The 18,571-nt window shown below is 53.1% G+C and overlaps 1 protein-coding gene across 1 annotated transcript in view; it reads left to right on the top strand.

The window, feature by feature from the left end:
• The window catches only part of Col22a1 (collagen type XXII alpha 1 chain), a 208,179-nt gene that overhangs the window by 117,591 nt on the left and 72,017 nt on the right, over nucleotides 1-18,571 (top strand). The window contains exons 31-39 of the mRNA XM_015486301.2: nucleotides 638-670; nucleotides 3,247-3,300; nucleotides 3,578-3,631; nucleotides 4,391-4,444; nucleotides 6,147-6,200; nucleotides 7,681-7,734; nucleotides 10,384-10,488; nucleotides 11,570-11,614; nucleotides 18,240-18,317. Of these exons, the coding sequence (XP_015341787.1) occupies nucleotides 638-670; nucleotides 3,247-3,300; nucleotides 3,578-3,631; nucleotides 4,391-4,444; nucleotides 6,147-6,200; nucleotides 7,681-7,734; nucleotides 10,384-10,488; nucleotides 11,570-11,614; nucleotides 18,240-18,317 (531 nt within the window). The remainder of the gene's footprint in view (nucleotides 1-637; nucleotides 671-3,246; nucleotides 3,301-3,577; nucleotides 3,632-4,390; nucleotides 4,445-6,146; nucleotides 6,201-7,680; nucleotides 7,735-10,383; nucleotides 10,489-11,569; nucleotides 11,615-18,239; nucleotides 18,318-18,571) is intronic.

Raw genomic sequence — 18,571 nt, 5'->3', positions numbered from 1 at the left:
ACTAGTAACGGGACCTAGCTTACCTAATTCATATTTGAGAGCATGACATTTAAGAGACCTGAAGGGTGGCCATGGTGGAATGCAGGGGGAGAGCCTGCTCCGGGGCTGAGGAACCGTGTGTGCAAAAGCCCTGAGCCTGGAAAAAAGCCTCCTGAGAAGCACTCAGTTCAGCCAGGGTGGGCCAGCCGGGTGGCGGCCAGGCTGGAGGGCTGCCCCAGGCACCATCCATGAGGTCTTGGCTGAGGGCACTTTGCACAACAGGGCCCTCTGTAAGCCCTGGCTCTGGTTTACTCTGCCTGTTTCCCTGCCTGGCACATGGCAGACGACGGTAGTGGAAAAGCAGACATGGAGGGCTGGATCCAACGTCCCAAGCACTGTTCCAGTGGCTTGTCCAGGTTATTCCAGTGTGTCCTTGTGACCCCCCAAGTGAAGAACATTTCATCCCTTTTTACTGATGGGGACATGGAAGGTGACAGAAGATATTCAAGGTCACATAGGGTTTGGTGCTTGAGGTTCTAATTGTTGAAACTAATAATCACTGAAGGGCATTTTCTTTCACTTGGCAGACCTTTCAGAGTCAGCAGCTTTGGGGCTCCACACACCCCTATCTTTCTAACTTCTGTTTTTTTTTTTCCAGACATCCCTGTTCCCACCGCACCCAAGAATGCCTGTAAGTAGCAGAGGGAAGGGAAGAGACTGGGATTGAGGACTTGGAGGGGAAGGTCTAGGAAGCCCCTTCTCTCCTTGCATACCCTGGCATGTCAGCAGGCAGGGGGTGCTGTGGTGTGGGCTGGAGCGGGGCTGGGTGGGGCCGGCCTCAGCCCTTCATGCCAGGCAGCCAGGCCTGTGGGCTCCCAGCCTGGTCCTGGCAACAGGCGGGAGGAAGTCCCTGCATGGAACCAGCCCTCATGTCAGGTGGGACATTGCAGGGACATCCCAGGGACACAGCTCCATAGGCAAGGGCAGATGCCACACCTGTCTTCAGCACCCAGAGCTGCAGGTGCCTTTGAGGAGAAGCAGAGTTATTCGAGACGGCAGAACGTTCAGGAGTTGGAAAGGGGCAAAGGCGTCCTGAGGATGCTCCTATAGGTGGGAGTGCTTGGAGGGGACCCGGGTCTGAGGGAGGCTGCTGAGGGGACATGGAGAGCACAGCCTGCTTCTGCACCCTTGGGAGGTGGCAGAAGGAGGGAGAGCCTGGCGAGCCAGTAGACACTGCCACTCCTAAAATGACACGCCACTACAGCCCCAGGAGCCCTCTCCTCCTTGCCCGTGGCTGGCGCTTCTGGAGGTGGGGCTTGCGGCACGTCTTCCTGCTGTTGGTGGCACCGAGGCCAGAAAGTGGGCCTTTGTTTTGTTTGTGTCTCTCCTGTTGTCAGGAGGTGACCCACTGCTCCATGGCATGTGGCAGCTGAGGCTAGAATGGGAAGATCTAAATCCCCGTGTGATTTAGAAAGTTTAAGGTGTCCTCTATGGATGGAAAGGAGCAGGTGGACAGATGCAGGCCGGGGCTGAGAACTGTGCACTTCACAGATGAACGGGGAGGAGGCAGGGGCCGTGGCGCAGCCATGGGGAGTGTGCACTTGAGGAGAAGCTATTGGGAGAGACCTGTCAGCTGTGATGACCTGGCTGGGGTGACTGTCCCCACCTGAGCGCTGCTCTTAGAGGCAAGTTCCCGTGGCCGTCTCCCAAATACCTCTATGAATTGCTTCCCTGCCCCGGCGTCTTCCCCTACTTAGGTTGACGCTGAGTTCCCTGAGATTAAAACTATGGAATTGCTCCATAACAAGACAGCTTTCAGAGTATTCTGTTGGGACAGCGCAGGGGGAGAGGGTGGAGACGGAGGGCTGCCCTACTTTGCCTCTGATTCCAGCAGTGACATCCTTCCTTCAGGGAGGATGGGAGCCAGGAGGCCTCTCTCAGAATCAAACCCAGCAAGTAGGAACTGGAGGGAAGGGAAGTTCCTTTGCCATTTCACAGCTTTTTCTGGGACTGCCTTTGTGTTGGTGGGTCTGGAAAGTGTTACTCTGTTGGACTTCTCACTGCTCCCCGAGGTGTGCCTCTCAGTCCCTGCGGTGCAGGAAGAGGCGAGATCTAGAGGCACCTAGAAGTTTGCTGCATAATTAACAGAACAGAAAGGAGGAGCTCACGTGGAGTGGAAGCCCGGCTCCCTTCCCTCCTGGATCCAGGACTCGGAGGCTCGTGGGGGTGGCTGGTGGGCAGCCTAGTGAGGTGGCCTGATGAGATGGCTTAGGGAGATCAGGGCAGGCTCTTAGATGGTGTGTGGATCTCTGAGATCTGGAGGAAAAGTGGAGGAAAGAGGGACAGATAGCTGGAGGCTTGGGGAAATGACAGTAGCAAAGTGGGGTGCCAGGAGGTGGCTCAGAAGCAACCATGTTGGGAAAGCTCAGGGGGAGCCTAATCCCACCCCTCACAAGGCATGCCTGTCCCTGCTCCTCTCCTGCAAGATGGCCCTTCAGCCTTAGAAAGACACCTGAGCCTTGGAGCTCTGCCGTCGATGCAGCCTCTGCCCCCTTACCTTCTTCCTGTCCCCTCTGGGTTGCAGGGTATAGATTTCCCACGCTTCCTGGGAGGTGTGTTGGGAACCCCAAGTGTGGCACCTGCAGTCTCAAGGGAGAAGCCCTGCCCCTACCCTACCAGATGAGTCCATCTTGGGCACACCCAGAGCACTGCCTTTCTAGTCTCTCCTATTTCTTCTTTAGCAATAGCTGGACCCACCACTCCAGCCATCCAGAGTCTAGGGCTCAGCTTCCAGCCTGTCCCCCAAGGGCTGGTCCCCTTAGCAAAGCATCCACACCACTCTCCTTCAAGAAAGGGCTGTAAAGGATTATCATTCATTATGATCCACCATGTGCCATGGGCTGGAAGGGGACATGGGTCAAGCCACATGAATAAGTGTAAAACTACCTGAGCAGGCGTCATGCAGGAGAAGGACCCTGGTCTCTGCGAGTCAGTACCAGGAGGACTTGGCCAGTTTGGAGATCCACTTCCTTGAAGGGGGAATTCTGGTCCTTAGAACTGGAAGAGTCAGACTCAGTTAGAGTCCCAGGGTAGTGGGAGAGAAGAACCCTGTGCAGTAGGGTCAGCCTTTGGGGGACCATGGTGACCAAACAGGTGCATCCATAGAACAGGAGGTGGCCCTCCTGCTGAGGGAGGGGTGTGTATGTGCACTGTGAGGAATGGGGGTTCACTTTCGAGTGGGCTGTACCCTGTGCTTCTTACCAACAGGGAGAACAAGGGCCAAAAGGAGAGAAAGGTGATCCGGGAGAGCCTGGGGATCCGGTGAGTGCACGCACACTGCCCTTGCTCCCATGCCCTGTGCTGACCTGTGCTGCTGGAGAATGGGCCCCCTAAGGCCCACAAGCTCTAGGTCTTAGCAGTACAGTCCACCACCAGGAGCCCCACTGAACTGAAGGCAGTCCCTTTCTTGTTCCCCAGGACTCTGGTGACATGCCCTCTGCAGATCTCAAGTTATACCCATTGCATGCGTTCACACCACGCCCCATCTGCTCAGAATTAGGGTGATGAGCCACTTTATGGATGGATGGTTTCATTGCAGGGACCACAGGGACGTCCTGGAGATTTGGGCCCTCGGGGACCCATTGGACCTCCGGTAAGAAAGCCCCTACCGCCTATTGGCTCCGCCAGGCCTTCTCGCCTGGCATTTTGGGAACGCACACCAGAGGGCGCTGCAGCAAGTGCTGTAGAAGCCAGAATGTGCCAGCGCTTTGCAAAGTCTGTGGACAGCAGCCTCCTGGGGCCTGACCCTGCCTCCCCAACACCCGCAGGCGCATCACTAAAGGGTTGACCCAGGAGAGCTCCGGGTTCATTAGACAGTGCGATCTGGAGAGAGGTGGTCCAGCAGGTTCCCACAGCGTTTTCAGAAGCAGGAAATCCGCTCCCCCTTCCAGCCATTGATTGGCAGCTCTGATTTAAATAATGCTTGTACTGATTAGCGTTTTAGTGTTATTTTTCCTGGTTGGGCTTCTTGCTGCATCTTCCCTGGGCAGCTGTTCAGTTCTCTGGGGAGCTCTGTTGGGGTGATCTGTCTGGCTGAATACCTTAGGGCCACTTGCTGGCTGGACCTTGGCCCTCCTGCCCCTCTGAGCCTTAATTACATAAAGTCTCAGCGAGGACACCCAGGTGACACCAGGGATCTTAGTGAGGATGGAGTAAGTCCTGATATGACAAATTCCTGCAGCCGACCAAGAAACAGTGGTTTCTGTACGTTTTAGACCCTGCTCCTGTCCCTTCAGTTTGGATCAGCTAATTCCAACCAGCCAGGTTTGGTGGGGACTTTCCTCCTGTGAGGGTGAGGACAGGCTTGCCTCATTTTCTGATCTCTTATCTCGCCCCTTTAATTTCCTCACAGGGTGGCAAGGGACAAGACGGCACACATGGGGCCCCTGGAGCAGCTGGAAACCCTGTGAGTCTTTATGTCCTGCCTGCATCATGAGGGACCCCACAGAGGGGGTGCCAGGCTACACTTCTGCCACATGGCTCCCCTCTGTGGGCACAGCCCATGCCTGACAGCTGTCCAGGCCGGGAGCCTCTCCAACACCAGGCACAAGGAGAGCTGCTCTGGCCTCCACAGCATTCCCAGCCCACAAAGGAGACCTTGCACACACACGGATGGTGCACACACAGACATGCGGGGACACTTCCACCCTTTCACGAATCTGTTACTCTGAAAGGTGTGCCCAGGTTCACATCCACCTCCGCACACTCTATAAACCCACGTACACATACCCCAACACACATACACACTCAGTTGGGGAAGTGCACGCAGGCAAACACCTGCATGCCTGCACCTTCAGAGCTGTCCAGCCGCTGCTCCTGGACCGCCTGTCTGCAGGGTCAAGATCAGAATCGGGTGTCTGTGGTCTCACGGGGTTGGCACTGGTCCTCTGGCATGGTGCAGTGCTGCAGAGCCCAGGCTTGTCCGTGGTGCTGGTGGGAGGCAGGACCAGGCTGGCCTGACCAGCTCTCCCAGGAGTAGTAGTGGGAGGAAGAGGAGCAGCTGACATGGGCTCTCGTGGCACCACAGGCCTGGTGTATTGACAGGAGCACACTCACATGACCAGGCCACCTGTGCCTAAGGCTGAGTGGGGACTGGGGCATCCAAGTACTGAACAGTGAGGATGCCACAGAGCAGGGCAGAGTCCAGTTTCTGTCTTGAATGAAGAGAACCTTGGACCAAGCTCAGGTAGAGTGGCAGAAGTTTAGGCAAGGGACCTGGGAGCATGCTCTGTGATTTCTGACCCTGAAGACATACACATCCTTGTGACAGTGGGGGACAAGCCCAGAGGAAACACGAGCAGCCTCTAGTCCTTTGAGAACCCCCTGCTCCCCATCCCCATGGCACAGACCTGCCTGGAATGTCCTCATGGACATCTCCTCCCATGGATCCTGGCCCAACCACCAAGTTCTAGTTCAAGTGCACTCCCTCCAGGAAGCAAGGAGAGCTGCTCCGGCCTTCATAGTCAAAGCCCCCCCCCCCTATACACACACACCTGCTCCCTTCTGGGTGCCCTTTCTCTGTGAATGGCACTGGTGCCTTCAGCATGGTGCAGACCAGAGGCAGACTTGCTGTGGCCATGCAGACTCATGGTCTCCAGGAACCAGCAGTTGATCATAAGCTGGTCCTTGCTCTCTGCACATTCTCCATGAATGCCCTCCCTGTCCAAACCACGCTCAGACCCCCTTGTCTCTGTGGCCTTCAGGTCTTGTCCATGCCCTTTGGCTGACCTTCCTTACCCAGAGCCTGTCCTCTGCAGCTCAGGAAGAAGCAGTCTGTTCCCTCCTCAGCAACTCCTTTCCTCATGCTTAGGCTGAAAGCCACCTCACTAAGACCCTCGTGTGTGATGGGGCTTCTTCCCCTGCCCATCCCTGCCCTCCATATGCCCCACCCGACTCTGTGCCTGGGCTGAGGGAACTGCCAGAGTCTTCTGCCCTCCTGCCCCTCCCACACTCTGTCCGATGCCTGCGGGCAGGTCGGGAGCCCAGCCCTGCCGGGGAGGACGTGGTAAACCGGAGCCTGGTGGGGTGGGCAGCACTGGAGAGTGGCCTGGATAGCTGTTTGCCTTTGCTTCCTTGGGTGTTTCTAAACTGCTACTGTCTCTGAATAGGGTGCTCCTGGACCTGTCGGGCCCCCAGGTCCCAGTGGACCCCCTGGAAGCTCGGTGAGTAATCAGGAGAGGGTGGGGACGGGCAGTGGGCGTGGCCTGCAGGGCCTTCCACCACATCTACTTACCTACCTTCCCTGACACCCAGAGGTGTGGGCCTCGTTACCCCCACTCACAGGTGGGGACACGGATGTCCTGGCAAAGGTCACCCAGAAAGAACACACCTCAGACTCGAGGTCTGGCTTCAGCCTCTGGCGGTTCACAAAGCTGTTCTAAGTGCAGAAAGCGTCTACATCTTGCTGATGTTGGAATCAACATCACAGAAGAAGTAAAATGAACCTAAAGAAGTCACAGGCTCCCTGCCTGCCTCTAGGGACCTGGATTCCAATCCCAGCTTCCACAGACAGCTTTGAGACCTTGGCGAGCTGATCCCTGTACAGTGGAGGCAGTGGGGCTTGCTGATCTCTATTAGGGTCCCATCTCACTGCCCTTCTGATCCCACCTCTCTCATGAGGATGCTCCACGGACTGGTCTGCTAATGGACTGGCTTTAAGATTCACCGTAAACACTGATTTAGATTCCAGCATTTAACAGAACACTCCGTAGATCTCGTCAAGGGCTGCAGAGAATTTACCCTCTGCCATAGACTCAGGTCGGTTCTGTCCATTCATCAGACCTTCACAGCTGTCAGTCATCACAGTGCAGGGGAGGAATCCCGGCGTTCCTCTGTTCTAGGCCTGCTCCTGGGGCAGACATGTGTCAGCTCGTTTCATGCTCACAGTAACCCTGTTAGGCGGATGTTATCATGGGCTCCATTTTACACGGGAGGAAGCTGAGGCCCAGGAGATTGAGGCGCGTCGTAAGGGGTTGCATGGCTGCTCCGGGGACATCACCACAGCAGCTTACCCTTCCCTCAGCTCACACGCCCATCTGGGGTCTGCAGCTCTGCTCTCCTTCGCCCCTAGAGAGCACATCACCAGCCACATGACAGGTGGCAGTAGCACCCCCAGAAGCAGCCTTGAGCGGACGGGCGTGTGAGCCACCCAGCCCCTTGGCCGAGGTGGAGTGGCTCCTAGGTGGGCTCCCAGAGGCCCCTGCAGGACTCGCTCCAGTGGCTCTCATGTTTCTAGCTGCCCACCCCTCCACTTCTTCACCTCTCAACTTCTCTGGAATGCTTGTCAAAACACTTTCAATTTTGTTTCAAAGTAAACTTATGGGGGACTCCATGGCACTGTGGTCTCTAGTGCTGAGCTTGTGTTCTTTGGGTCATCTGTGTCTTCTTTGGTGATCACTCTACTAAGGCCTGTCCTCCAAAAGCTCACTGCCCAGAGCAGAGCAGAGCCCTGTGCAGACCAGGCCTGCTCTTAAGAGCTCTGGTGTGGAAGGCGCATGGTCAGACTCAGGGGAGGAGCCGGGCCTTGGGGAATGTAAGCAGCAGGGGAAGGTGGGACAGAGCTCAAGTGGGACCCAGATACCCTTCGCTGGGGACCACAAGCTGTCAAGCAATTCACCATGTGAATACCTGTCCTTTCTTCAGGGCTCCACTGGCCTCAGAGGTCCCCCTGGGAAAGATGGGGAGCGTGGTGAGAAGGTAAGACCAAGGCAGTCTCAACACACCAGCATGTGCGTCCCAGGCCTGGTCTAGGAGCCAGGAATCAGAGGGTGCTTTGAGGGGAAGGGTCCTGTGCCACCACTTCACCTCATTCAGTTCTTACAAGAGACCCGTGAATCAGATCGATGCCCATTTGACAGGTGTGGAGACTGAGACTCTGGGCAATTGATCGCTTCACCCTACATCTCCTCACTGTTAGGCTGCAAAGCTAGATCAGTCCAACTCCAAATCCCGCTTTCTCGTCACTCCACGCCCCAGCACAGCCACTGTGCACCACGACTGCGTCTTCCTCTGACCGAGCACTGTAGGGCTGAGCCTGACTGGCCATGCTGAACCAGCGCTTGGATGACTCAGGTGACACATGGGCTTTAGACCTGGGTTGAATGGCAGCTCCCAACTGGGTGCTGCTCCCACCAGTCTTCCCAACATGTCTGATGGGCAGCACGGGGCCCAAGAAAGACTGGAACCTGGTAGCTAGGACCAGGGATTCCCACTAAAAATTCCACCATGCACAGGACATTTCCCAGTACACACCCAAGAATCATCCACCCTGAATGTCAGTGATGCCAGGACTGAGAGACAAATGCAGGCCCCCTCCTCACACCTGAACTGCTCAGCTGTGAAGTGTGAACAGGTGCTGGCAGCTGCGTTGATCCCACACTGTGCAGACCAGCTGGGCAACTGGGGAGGGGGGTCGGGGCACGTGCAAAGGGCTCAGCCCTGAACAGGTGGTGCGGGAAGATAGTTGTGCCCTGCCCTCCCTGGGCCAGCAGGTGGCACTCACAGCCACGGCAGGTGCCCAGTGTGCTGTGGCTTCCCTTGGGATGCGCCCTGGCCAAGGCCTCTCCCAGAACACAAGTGCCAGATCCTTCCAGCCCAATTTTCCTGGAACCTTTTCTGAATATTCACTTGATATTTTCCATTTTTGTGAAATATAACTAGTAGATATAATTTGCTTTTCGGCTTAGTTTTAAAATGTGTTTTTAACTTAGTTTTGAAATATGTGTTTAAGAGACAAAGTGATTTCTTACAGGTACAAATAATCAAGTAATTTAGAAGAAAACATGGGTTCTTGAAGTGTTAGTTGATCATGAGCCCAGAAATTACCCTTATGTGATGCAAGTGCTAACAGTTTAGAGGAGGGGGAGATAGTACCATCTTTGCAGTAATAAAAGCACCCAGATTAAGCAAGGGAAAGCACAGCCCTTGCTGGTATTTCTTGAATGCGCCATGTCTGAGGGGCCCCGCATTATAAGTAGGGCGTTGACAACCTAGAAGGGTAAACCTTAACCAAGATGCTAAGGGTCTGTTTTATGAGGTCTAGTCTAGCTTAAAAAGCCAGAAAAGTCAATGTGCTGTTGGTGCGTTCAACCTGTAGGGGGAGCCAAACACCTTTCCTTGGCTAAGTGCAAGCCCAGGCTGAGGGCTAGGAGAGGGCCCTGGACTGTATTTGGAAGGAAGCCTCCTGTGCTCTGCAAAGTGGTAAAATTCCCTGACGTCACACTGTGCGCCTCTCTCCCCACGTCCAGTGGCTGGTCTGGGGCTGAGGACGCTGATCTTGCTGGGGAGACCTGTTCCATCTTGCTTTGCTGTCCTGGGCTGGATTACCTCACCTCTTCTACATCAGAAATGTCTGGAGACCCTGTGACTGCCACTTAGCAGGGAGCTCCCTCCAGGAAAAGGCATCCCTCTGGTTCATGGGGTTTGACTCAAGTTCCACGTAGGGGGCTGCTCACAGCTTTGAGGTCAGGAAAGATGAGCAAGCTCAAGGCCAGCTTCCCTGGCAGATCCTGGCTCCCTGTCCCTTTGGAGCCTTGAACTCCATTCATCCTGTTACAGACTTCTCATGTGAACAGGGATTCGATTTTGTCTTCAGCGCTCCAGGGAGAAGGTTGAGTGTCATATTTGGGGAAGACATCAGACAGGCTGTCACTGAGGTGAAGAGATGCCGTGTAGTGTGACTGAACTGTCTGGTGGAGGCCGAGCTCCCCGTTGCTGCTGGGGCTCCTCTTTGAGACCCACTGGTGTTCCCCACACTGGGTGGATGGTTGTATGGTAGCCCTGATGACCCTCCGTTTCTGTGTTCCACGCTGTATTAACTAGCTGGGGCCGCCTTCACAAGGGATCACAGACTAAGTGACCTAAACCACAGAGAGTTATGGTCTCTTAGCTCTGGAGACCGGAAGTCCTAAGTCCAAGTAGGGGCAGGGTTGGCTCCCTCTGCGGGCTGTGGGGGAAGGATCTGTCCCAGGTTCTCTGCTTGGCTGACTGCCATCCATATTTTTCCTGGGTCTTTACAAGGTCCCTTCCCCTGCTGTGTCCAAGTGTCTCAAAGAGGACACCTGTCACTTGCATGAGTCCAACTTGACCTCATCCTAACTTCACTAATCACATCTGCAGATACGGTATTTCCACATTGAGGTAGGGGGTTAGGGCTTCGACATGTGAAGGGTGTACAGATCCAACTATAACACCCCCGGTACAGTCAGTGTGTCTGAGTCCTAGCTGGACAGGCTTCTAAACTGTCAGGGAGCCCTGGGGACCTACCACCCACTCAAGGTGGTCCACCATGGAAGAGCTGAGCTCTGTGTTACACTGGTCTGGAAAATGGCCCTATTTTCTCTCCAGGGAACAGCAGGGGAAGAAGGAAGCCCAGGACCTGCTGGCCCCAGGGGCGATCCTGGTGCTCCTGGGCTCCCTGGGCCACCTGGAAAAGGGACAGATGGCGAGCCGGTGAGTGGCAGGTCGGGGTTGGGATTCTGTGCCTGGGGAACCAGGTAAAATTGGAAAAGGGAAAAGAAAATACCAGACTCACCGCTACACTTGACAGAAACAGCATCACAGCTAGTGCCCTTCGGCTGGCTGGGAAGGGGCGGTCTGTGGGCAAACAGCTGTCCACCCCACCAGGCGAGATACATTCCAAGGCCACCACAGACGCCCAAGACCACAGAGAGCTAAATCCTGCATGTCACTGGGCAGCTCTGATACCGCAGGGGGAGGAAGAGGCTGGGCCATGAGTCTCCCTGCTCTAAAAATATTTCCAGTCAACTTGGTAGTAAAATGGGCTTTATTCAAAGCCAGCTGTAAAGGAAGATAGAGGAAAATTAATCGTTTCAAAGGTTCTATCTCCCAGAAGGGAAGCTCTAGGGTAAGGAAAGCCTTTAAAAGGGAGAAAGGACGAGGCAGGGATCTCACAGGCTCGTCTCCTTCTGAGACCCCGGAGCCCCCTCATGACTTCAGAAGGACCCTATCACGGCAGAAGGAACCAGCATCTGTGTCTTCACAGGGGAGTGAAATTCCCTCTGTTCATACGTTACGTGCTGCTTCCCTCTCCATCCATATTTAGGATAAAGATGTATTTACAAATTCAGTCAAGTAAGAGATTTAACAATAATAATAAAATAGAAAAATAAAAACAATCCACTGCAATAAGTTATTTAAAACTGATAAATTGTTTGTTTCTGGAATTTCCTATTCTATGTTTTCAGACTGTGGCTGAACCACAGGTAACTGAAATCCTGGGAAGCAGAATCACAGATGAGGGTGGTCTGCGCTTCCGTGGCCAGTGCAGCACAGTGTGGCCTGCGTGCCAGGCAGGGCCAGGTCCTGGGGACACAGAGATGGTCAGTCTGTGTCCTTAGGTTTTGGGGACTGAGGGGAAACGGTCGTGTAGACCAGTACCCCTGGCCCACACCTGTCCAGGGGCTTCCTGGTCCCCTCTGGCTCTTCCAGCTGATACTTCCAGAAGTCAATTGTGACTGCCATTCAGCTGTGAGAGAGCAGCCTAATGCTCTTGTTCTGCTCATTCTCTCAGGGTCTGCGTGGATCACCTGGAACACCTGGACCCCCAGGGACCAAGGTGAGTAAGTGCTTGACTGCAAACTATACCCACAGGTCGCACGTACAAAGGGACCAGGAGCTTGTCACGAGCAAGTCGGTCACCTCTGCTCACCCCCACATTTCGCTGCTTGTCACCTTCCTTTTGACTAAAGGTTCTGCAACCTGTGACTGTTACCTTGAAGCAGTGGCCGCACAGTCAGTGCTTCATAAATACTTGCTGTTTTAGGCAGCTTTCTGGTCACTGTACCAAAACATCCAACAGGAACAACTTAGAAGAGGAAACGTTTATTTTGGGTCACAGACAGTTTTAGAGGTGCAGTCCATAGACAGCCCACTCCACAGCTCTGGGCCTGAGGGGGCCGCAGAACGTCATGGCAGAAGGCACGGCAGGAAAGCCGCTCTGGAGATGGCCGCCGGGAAGCAGAGAGAGAATTGTGCTGATAAAGGACAAAACATCCACCCCCAGAGACACACCCCTGGTGACCTACCTGCTCCAGCCACACCCTAACCTGCCCTCGGTTACCCCTTAGTCCACCCCATCAGAGGATCAATTCACTGGTTGGGTCAGGGCTCTCATAATCTGATCATTTCACCTCTGCATGTGCTTGGGTTTTCTCATGCATGAGCTTTTAGAGGACACCCCCTATCTAAACCATAACACTTGCTGACTAAATTAAATCAAGAGACACTGGCTTCCAACTGGCAGAGTAATAGATCTGAGTGGTCTTAGATTAGGTGATCTCTGAATCTCCGAGGCTTAACACAGGGGCTCCCTTACCTTGAGTCCAAGGGACATCTGGGTGTGTGGGAGTTCGGATCCATAAAGCCATCCAGGGACTCATGTTCTAACCCAACAGCTCTTAGGTCCTCCGGGGTCTCAGCATCTTTCCCCAAATCCTCAGTATAGAGGGGTAGATGAGGGGAAAGAGAATGGAGACTGGCGGGAGGAATGAGCCAGGCCTGAGGTTAGAATTTATGTCCTCAACCCTTAGTGAGAGTCCTGATGGGGAGGCCGGGGGTATCATCTAGTTGTACACCCAAGGGGAGAGGGCCACACTGAGGACACCAGCAGTCTCTTCCTCTATTCATCAGCAGTTGCAGTCCAAAAAAGGTGACTTTCCCCTGCAGGGTGTCCTTGAGAGAACTTTCCCAAGCCAGCAAGGATGCCCTAGAGCTACCTTCAAGAGGATTCATTGGTTCATGTACTTAACTTCAGCATCAATGGCCAGTGCACTTATCATTTAATCCATTGCCGTCTCCTGAGCTTCCCACCCAGGTCAGATTTCAGGGTGGGCTTTGGGAGGACAGCAGGGCTCAGGAGATGTTCCTGGGGCCCTAACAGATCATGGCCCAGAAGGTAACATGGATATAAAGACAGCAAAGGCAGATGAATGCTGGGGAATGGGGGACTTGGCCTCTCAGTGAGCTCAGAGGAGGCCTTTTGCCCAGTCTGGTTTGACAGCAGGTGGCCTCTTGGAGGAGGTGGCATTTTTCCTGGTTTTATGTGTCTGTAGCAGCTGGCAGGGAAGAAAGCAAGGAAGCAGTGACGTGGGGCAGACACAGAGGTAGGGTCCAGAGTGGTCATGGAGGGGCTGGACCGTGAACAGCCACCTCCGGGGAGAATTATTTAACCAGCTCAGGGCACAGGCTTTAAAGAATGTGGGTCAGTCCGTGCTCAACATTAGACTGCTTATTACGTTTTTGGCTTTAACCTGATATACATATTGAAAATTACACAAATGTGAGTGTTGTTTGGAGACTGTATGATTCTTACCGACTTGAACATGTTTACAAAAACAGTTATTTGGAAAGTTCTCATGTGCCTTCAGTGTTGGGGCCTGTCATGCCCCCCACCCCACCCCGTCACTTACAGCCAACAGAGACTTTTCTGAGGCATTGTACCTTCCATCACATCCAGGATTTTAAGATTCGGCATCCAAATATGATGCTGTTACGGGAAGTTTTACTCCGAGCCCCAGAGACTGGTCGCTTGCGCGGGGCCTTTTTGCTCCCCTTATTCCTTGTTTTGTGTGGCTGTGTCTTGGGGATCTCAGCAACAGAGCCGGAGTGCATTGCTTTTCAAATTGTATGTGAAAGGTTTGTTGAAATAATGTCCATTTCTCAGGAAGCTGGAGGCTCCAGGAACGGTTACTGCATCTCCATTAAACTTCTGGGCTGGATGGTTTTTCCTCTGTTCAAGTGGTGACCGCTGTCGTTACCCCACACCCTACTGATTGAGACTGCAGCATGCCAAGGTGCTTTCCTCCGATTGGGATTGTTTCATCGTGTGTGTGTGTGTGTGTGTGTGTGTGTGTGTGTGTGTGATGTGTGTAAATACAAGACAGCCTCCTATTTTCTAAGGAACAAGAAGGCAGTAGCTTTGCCTGGAATGGGGGTGTATACAATAGCCCTGTATCCTGCAGCAGTGGGCCCCTGTCGGTATGAGCAGGACAAGGAAGCAGGACAGGTTCCAGTTTCTGGAACCTCAGGAATTTACAGCCACCAGAGGAGCATGTTGGAAGTCCCCTGCCATGCAGAGAGCCCAGGTTGCTCTGTAGGGCCTAGAGGACACTGGTGGCCTCTTAGGATAGGAAGTGAGGGCCGAGCAGCACATTGGTTCTCTAACTATTTATGATCCCGTATCCAGCCTTACGGGCTTTTCTCCTTTATTCCTTTCATTTTGTGACTGTTTCCTAGGAATCTCAGCAACAGAGCCGTACAGTATTGCTACTTTTTTCTCAGGCAGAGTGTGGGGGGAAATCAATGATGTCATACCAATAAAAATAGCTCCCAGCACACAGTCCCATTGCATGCTGAATAAATATTTGTGATCTTTATTTGACTGCCCTGTGTGGACACCTAGAGAGGCTGTATCCAGTCTGCAGGCATGCTGTTGAAGAAAGCCCCAGGGGAACAGGGAGGCATCCATGAAAGTTGGAGAGGCAGGCGGAGACCCCGGGGCAAAGAGCATGGAGACCCTGACCTGGGCTCAATTCCATGGACTCGGGATCAATCATGCTGTCTTTGGTCAAATGTTTCCCACTGTTTAAGAGGTGAGACTTTAAAGAGGTGACCCATTCCAATGTTGGTATTGTGTAAATTTGTAAATTGGATGTGGTTTAGAAATCATGGTTTCCATAGTCAATGCATTGGGAAGAAAAACGGGAATTTGGAGATAGCATTAGTTGAAGAACGAGTGATTGAGGGACAGGAAGGAAGGAAGGGAAGAAGGGAGGGAGAGGTGGAGAGGTGAGTGCCTTCTGCTGTCTGCTGGTGCTCTCCCGGTGCTGAATGGGTGAGCCTTGGGAAGGAGGGGGCTAGCAGGGATTCTCATCAGCACACCCTCAGCCCTTCCTGGTTACTTAGAATTGCAGAAGGCTCTTAAGGACACTTTTCCTTGTCCTGAGTGGCACTTGTTTCCAGCAGAATGCCTGGGGTTTGGCTTCCTGCAGAATCCCAGTTCAGACACTACAAGACACATAACGTGAAGGCAAGTGCTTCATTTTCCTGAGACTCTTTGTTCCTTTTCTGTATGAGGAAGTAAGGAATATTTGACACTAAGAACTCCTCGGGAGAGAGCTGACCTTCTGGTGCACAGCTGCTGCCCTGTGTGTGGTTCTCCGTGCAGGACCCCAGACTTCTCACACATGCCTTCCCCAGGCTCTGTGCACAGATTCGCGTGCACATGCCCTTTCTTTCATGCCCATCGACCTCCCTGCTTCTGCTGGCAGAATGTTAAGGACTTTTGCGGTATTCTTAGGGCCTTTAAAAGTGTCTGTTCATTAAGCTGTGGAGTAGTTTTGGAGGAGTTGTTAGCATCACAGCAGACCACACACAGAAGCAGAGCCAGATCTGACCCCAGTATAGAAAAACGGTCAGTTACTCACCGCCCCCAGGAAGGGGAGGCCCTTGTCCCATACTCCTTCCTCTGGAGAGAGCTTATTGTGCTCAAAGATGGTGTGAATGATGGGGGAGACTTGCTCATTTTCAGTACTTGATAAATATGTGTTAAATGAACAAAGAAATGGAGAGTTTCTATGTTCTAGCTCCTTACAGAGAAGTCATAGGGTGAAATGGGCACGTGGTCGGTGGGAGTGTTGAGACGGATGGAGAGGTGCAAGGCGTCTGTAGGAAGACAGCAGAGGAGTGGACCGGGAAGCCATGTGTGAATGCAATGACTGGGTGGTCAGCTGACGGGTAGGTGTTCGGAAGCTCGTACCGTGGATGCATGAGCGTCTCTGGGAAGGCCACCATGAGTCTAAGAAGCAGAGATGTCAGAAAATAGCACAGAAGAAAACAAGTCCAGGTGCGGCTGTGGCTTCCCTGGCAGGGGTGAGAGCTAGCCGGTGTGTGGAACGTGGCCATGGGAAGGGAAGGGGAAGCCAGTGAAAACCGAAAATAATGATAGGAAAATCACATCGAAAAACCTAAAGCAAAACCAAGTGTGAAAGAATATGGATTTCTCTGATATTTATATGTGTTTAGCTGGTTTTCTATCTGCTAACTCTGCCGATAAAGTGATAATGTGTAAGTATAATCCTGAGTGTGTTGCCCAGCTTTGCATCCCTGGGACCATGTGTCTGATCAGAACAGTAAAAGAGGAGAATTGTATTTTGGCTCATGGTTTCAGAGGTTCCCTCCGTGCTCCGCCGTCCACCCACGGCTTTGGTCCTGGGGTCAGGGAGAGCATGATGGTGGGAGTGTAGGACAGGGAAAGCCACTCAGCTCCTGGAGGCCAGGAAGCAGAGGGGCTCAGGAGCCAGGGACAAACTGTAACCCCCAGAGCATGCTCTCAGTGACCTAAGGTCCTCCAGCCACCCCTTCCTGCCTATGGTCAATCGGCTTCAGTGGGTGGGTCCAGTGATTAGGTAACAACTCTCATAATGACATGCAGGGACTCTGCTGGGTGTTATCTTTTTTCTTGATGAGGGTCCTAAGACGCAGAGACGGACTTACCTCGTTCGTCTTATCACAGGATGAGGTTGACATTGTCCTGAGCCTGGACCTGGAGTCGCATGACAGTGACCACTTGACCTGGTCCACTGTGGCGAGAGCCGAAGACACACAGCAGGGATCAGGTTTGCTCTGAGTTCATGAGCCCTGTTTCTACATTGGCCTTGGTTCTGGCCTGCTCTTCCCATCCTCCCCATAGTGCTCATTTGAGTTCCTCTCCTGAGCATCTCATCTTCCCAGAATGGGCTACACCACATCATTCTGAAGAAACAGAATGCACAGCCTGGAAATTTGAAAAATAAAATATGTTGGGGAAGGAACTACTGGGAGAGTTGAGGGTGGGCCAGGGATGCTGTGGTCCAGGGATTGGTGGGCTCTGGCCTGGCCACCTGTGGGCCTCTGGGGTACAAGGGGAAGAAACAGCATCAAGGGAGCCCAGCCAGGGATCGGACCTTGGTTCCTGTCTTCTGTGAGAAGGTGGCCAGGCTTATTTTCTCCATCCCCACAAACAATGCTCTGCTTCAGAGCATAGCAGGGGTACTGACAGCGAGCAAGCCTCTGAGTGAGTCAGTCTTTGGGCTTGGAGCCTAGATGGCTGTTTCAGTGGACAAGCATTGTCCCTGAGCCACAGTCCTGCTGCAGGAAAAACGCCTCATCTTAAAGGTCCAGAATGCTCTTTTATTTTCCCTTAAAATAGAAGAAGATTGACTACTTATACATGAGAATTTTAAAAAAAAATGCTTCAACACATACATCTTGGTAAAGCAATATGTTGCCCAGCATTCTTGGGTTCTCTGAAGAACCAGTTGGTTGCACATTATCTGGACAGCTCTACAGAACCGCCTCTGAGGATGTTTCTGTTCATCAGACAAGTTAGCTCATCCTAGGGACAGTAAGTGGCTGGAGCAAGGCTGTCTGCCACCTCAGTCTCAGGCTTGGCTGCTGTCCAGCTGACCTAATAAGTACAAGAGGACATTCTGTTGCATGATATTGTTGGGCCCTGTGCCTTTGGGATCAAATTTAGTTTGAATTATGGAGAGGTAGTAATACGCATGCTCCATGTCTCAACATTTACTATACTTTCAGTTAGAAGCACCCCAAACAGACTTGTTAACAGTGATGCAATAAACGTGTGAATGAATACAAATGGGAGGACCAAGGACTGCAAAGAGCCTGTGTTGGCCCCGATCAGGGCTTGCTGTCTTGGAACTGTATCAGCACTTACTTCCAAAGACTGAGGAGGCCAAGGTTGTGGAAGAGGCCTGGCTTGCTACACTCAGAAAAGTGACTCACAAAATGTAGGTGTCAATAAACCTCGATGGACTGATGAATCCGTTTACCAGTGATTTAGGCTCGCAGTTGAGATGTGGGTGTCTGTGTGGTTGGGATGGAGTCATAGATTGGAACTGCGGTCACCACTGTGGGAGGATCATAGTGCTGTGATCACTTTTAGAACCATGGTCAAGGTTGGGGACCTGTCATCCTTGGAAAGTACATGACCACAGTCATTGCTGTGGTCCATGTGGTGCTGGACCTCCTCCTGGGAGCCGAGCAGTGGCCCATGGAGGCCTGGCGGTGGGAGAGGATGCTATGGAGTGGAAGTCAGGACCCCTGGAGGAGCGTGGTCATCCTGTACCCGGGACCTCTCCTTCTGGCACTGACCTCTCAATCTTATTTTTCTTTCTTTCTAGGGGGACCGAGGAGCACCTGGGATCCCTGGCTCTCCTGGTAGTCGTGGTGACCCAGGCATCGGGGTTGCTGGCCCTCCTGTGAGTTCTTACCCAGCACGTCCTTGCTCTCGAGGCCACCAGCCTTTCCCTGCTGGCTCCCGTAGAGTGTGCGGCCTGGGCCTCCCTGTAGGGACAGCGCTGCTCCGGCTAGCATGGTAGTGAGCCACTGGTCTATTGGGGTGGAAGGTCTACAGCCACGGCTGACATAGGTGGAAGACTAGGGGTACTTGTTGTGGAAATGATGAGGATGCAGCTTTTGGAGAGATCAAGACCTGTCTGATTCAAAGAAGGGA

The sequence above is a fragment of the Marmota marmota genome, unplaced genomic scaffold (assembly GCF_001458135.2).
Source record: "Marmota marmota marmota unplaced genomic scaffold, marMar, whole genome shotgun sequence".
Taxonomy (NCBI): Eukaryota; Metazoa; Chordata; class Mammalia; order Rodentia; family Sciuridae; genus Marmota; species Marmota marmota.
Note: the sequence above shows the minus strand (reverse complement) of the source record. Positions and strands in the feature narration are given on the sequence as shown.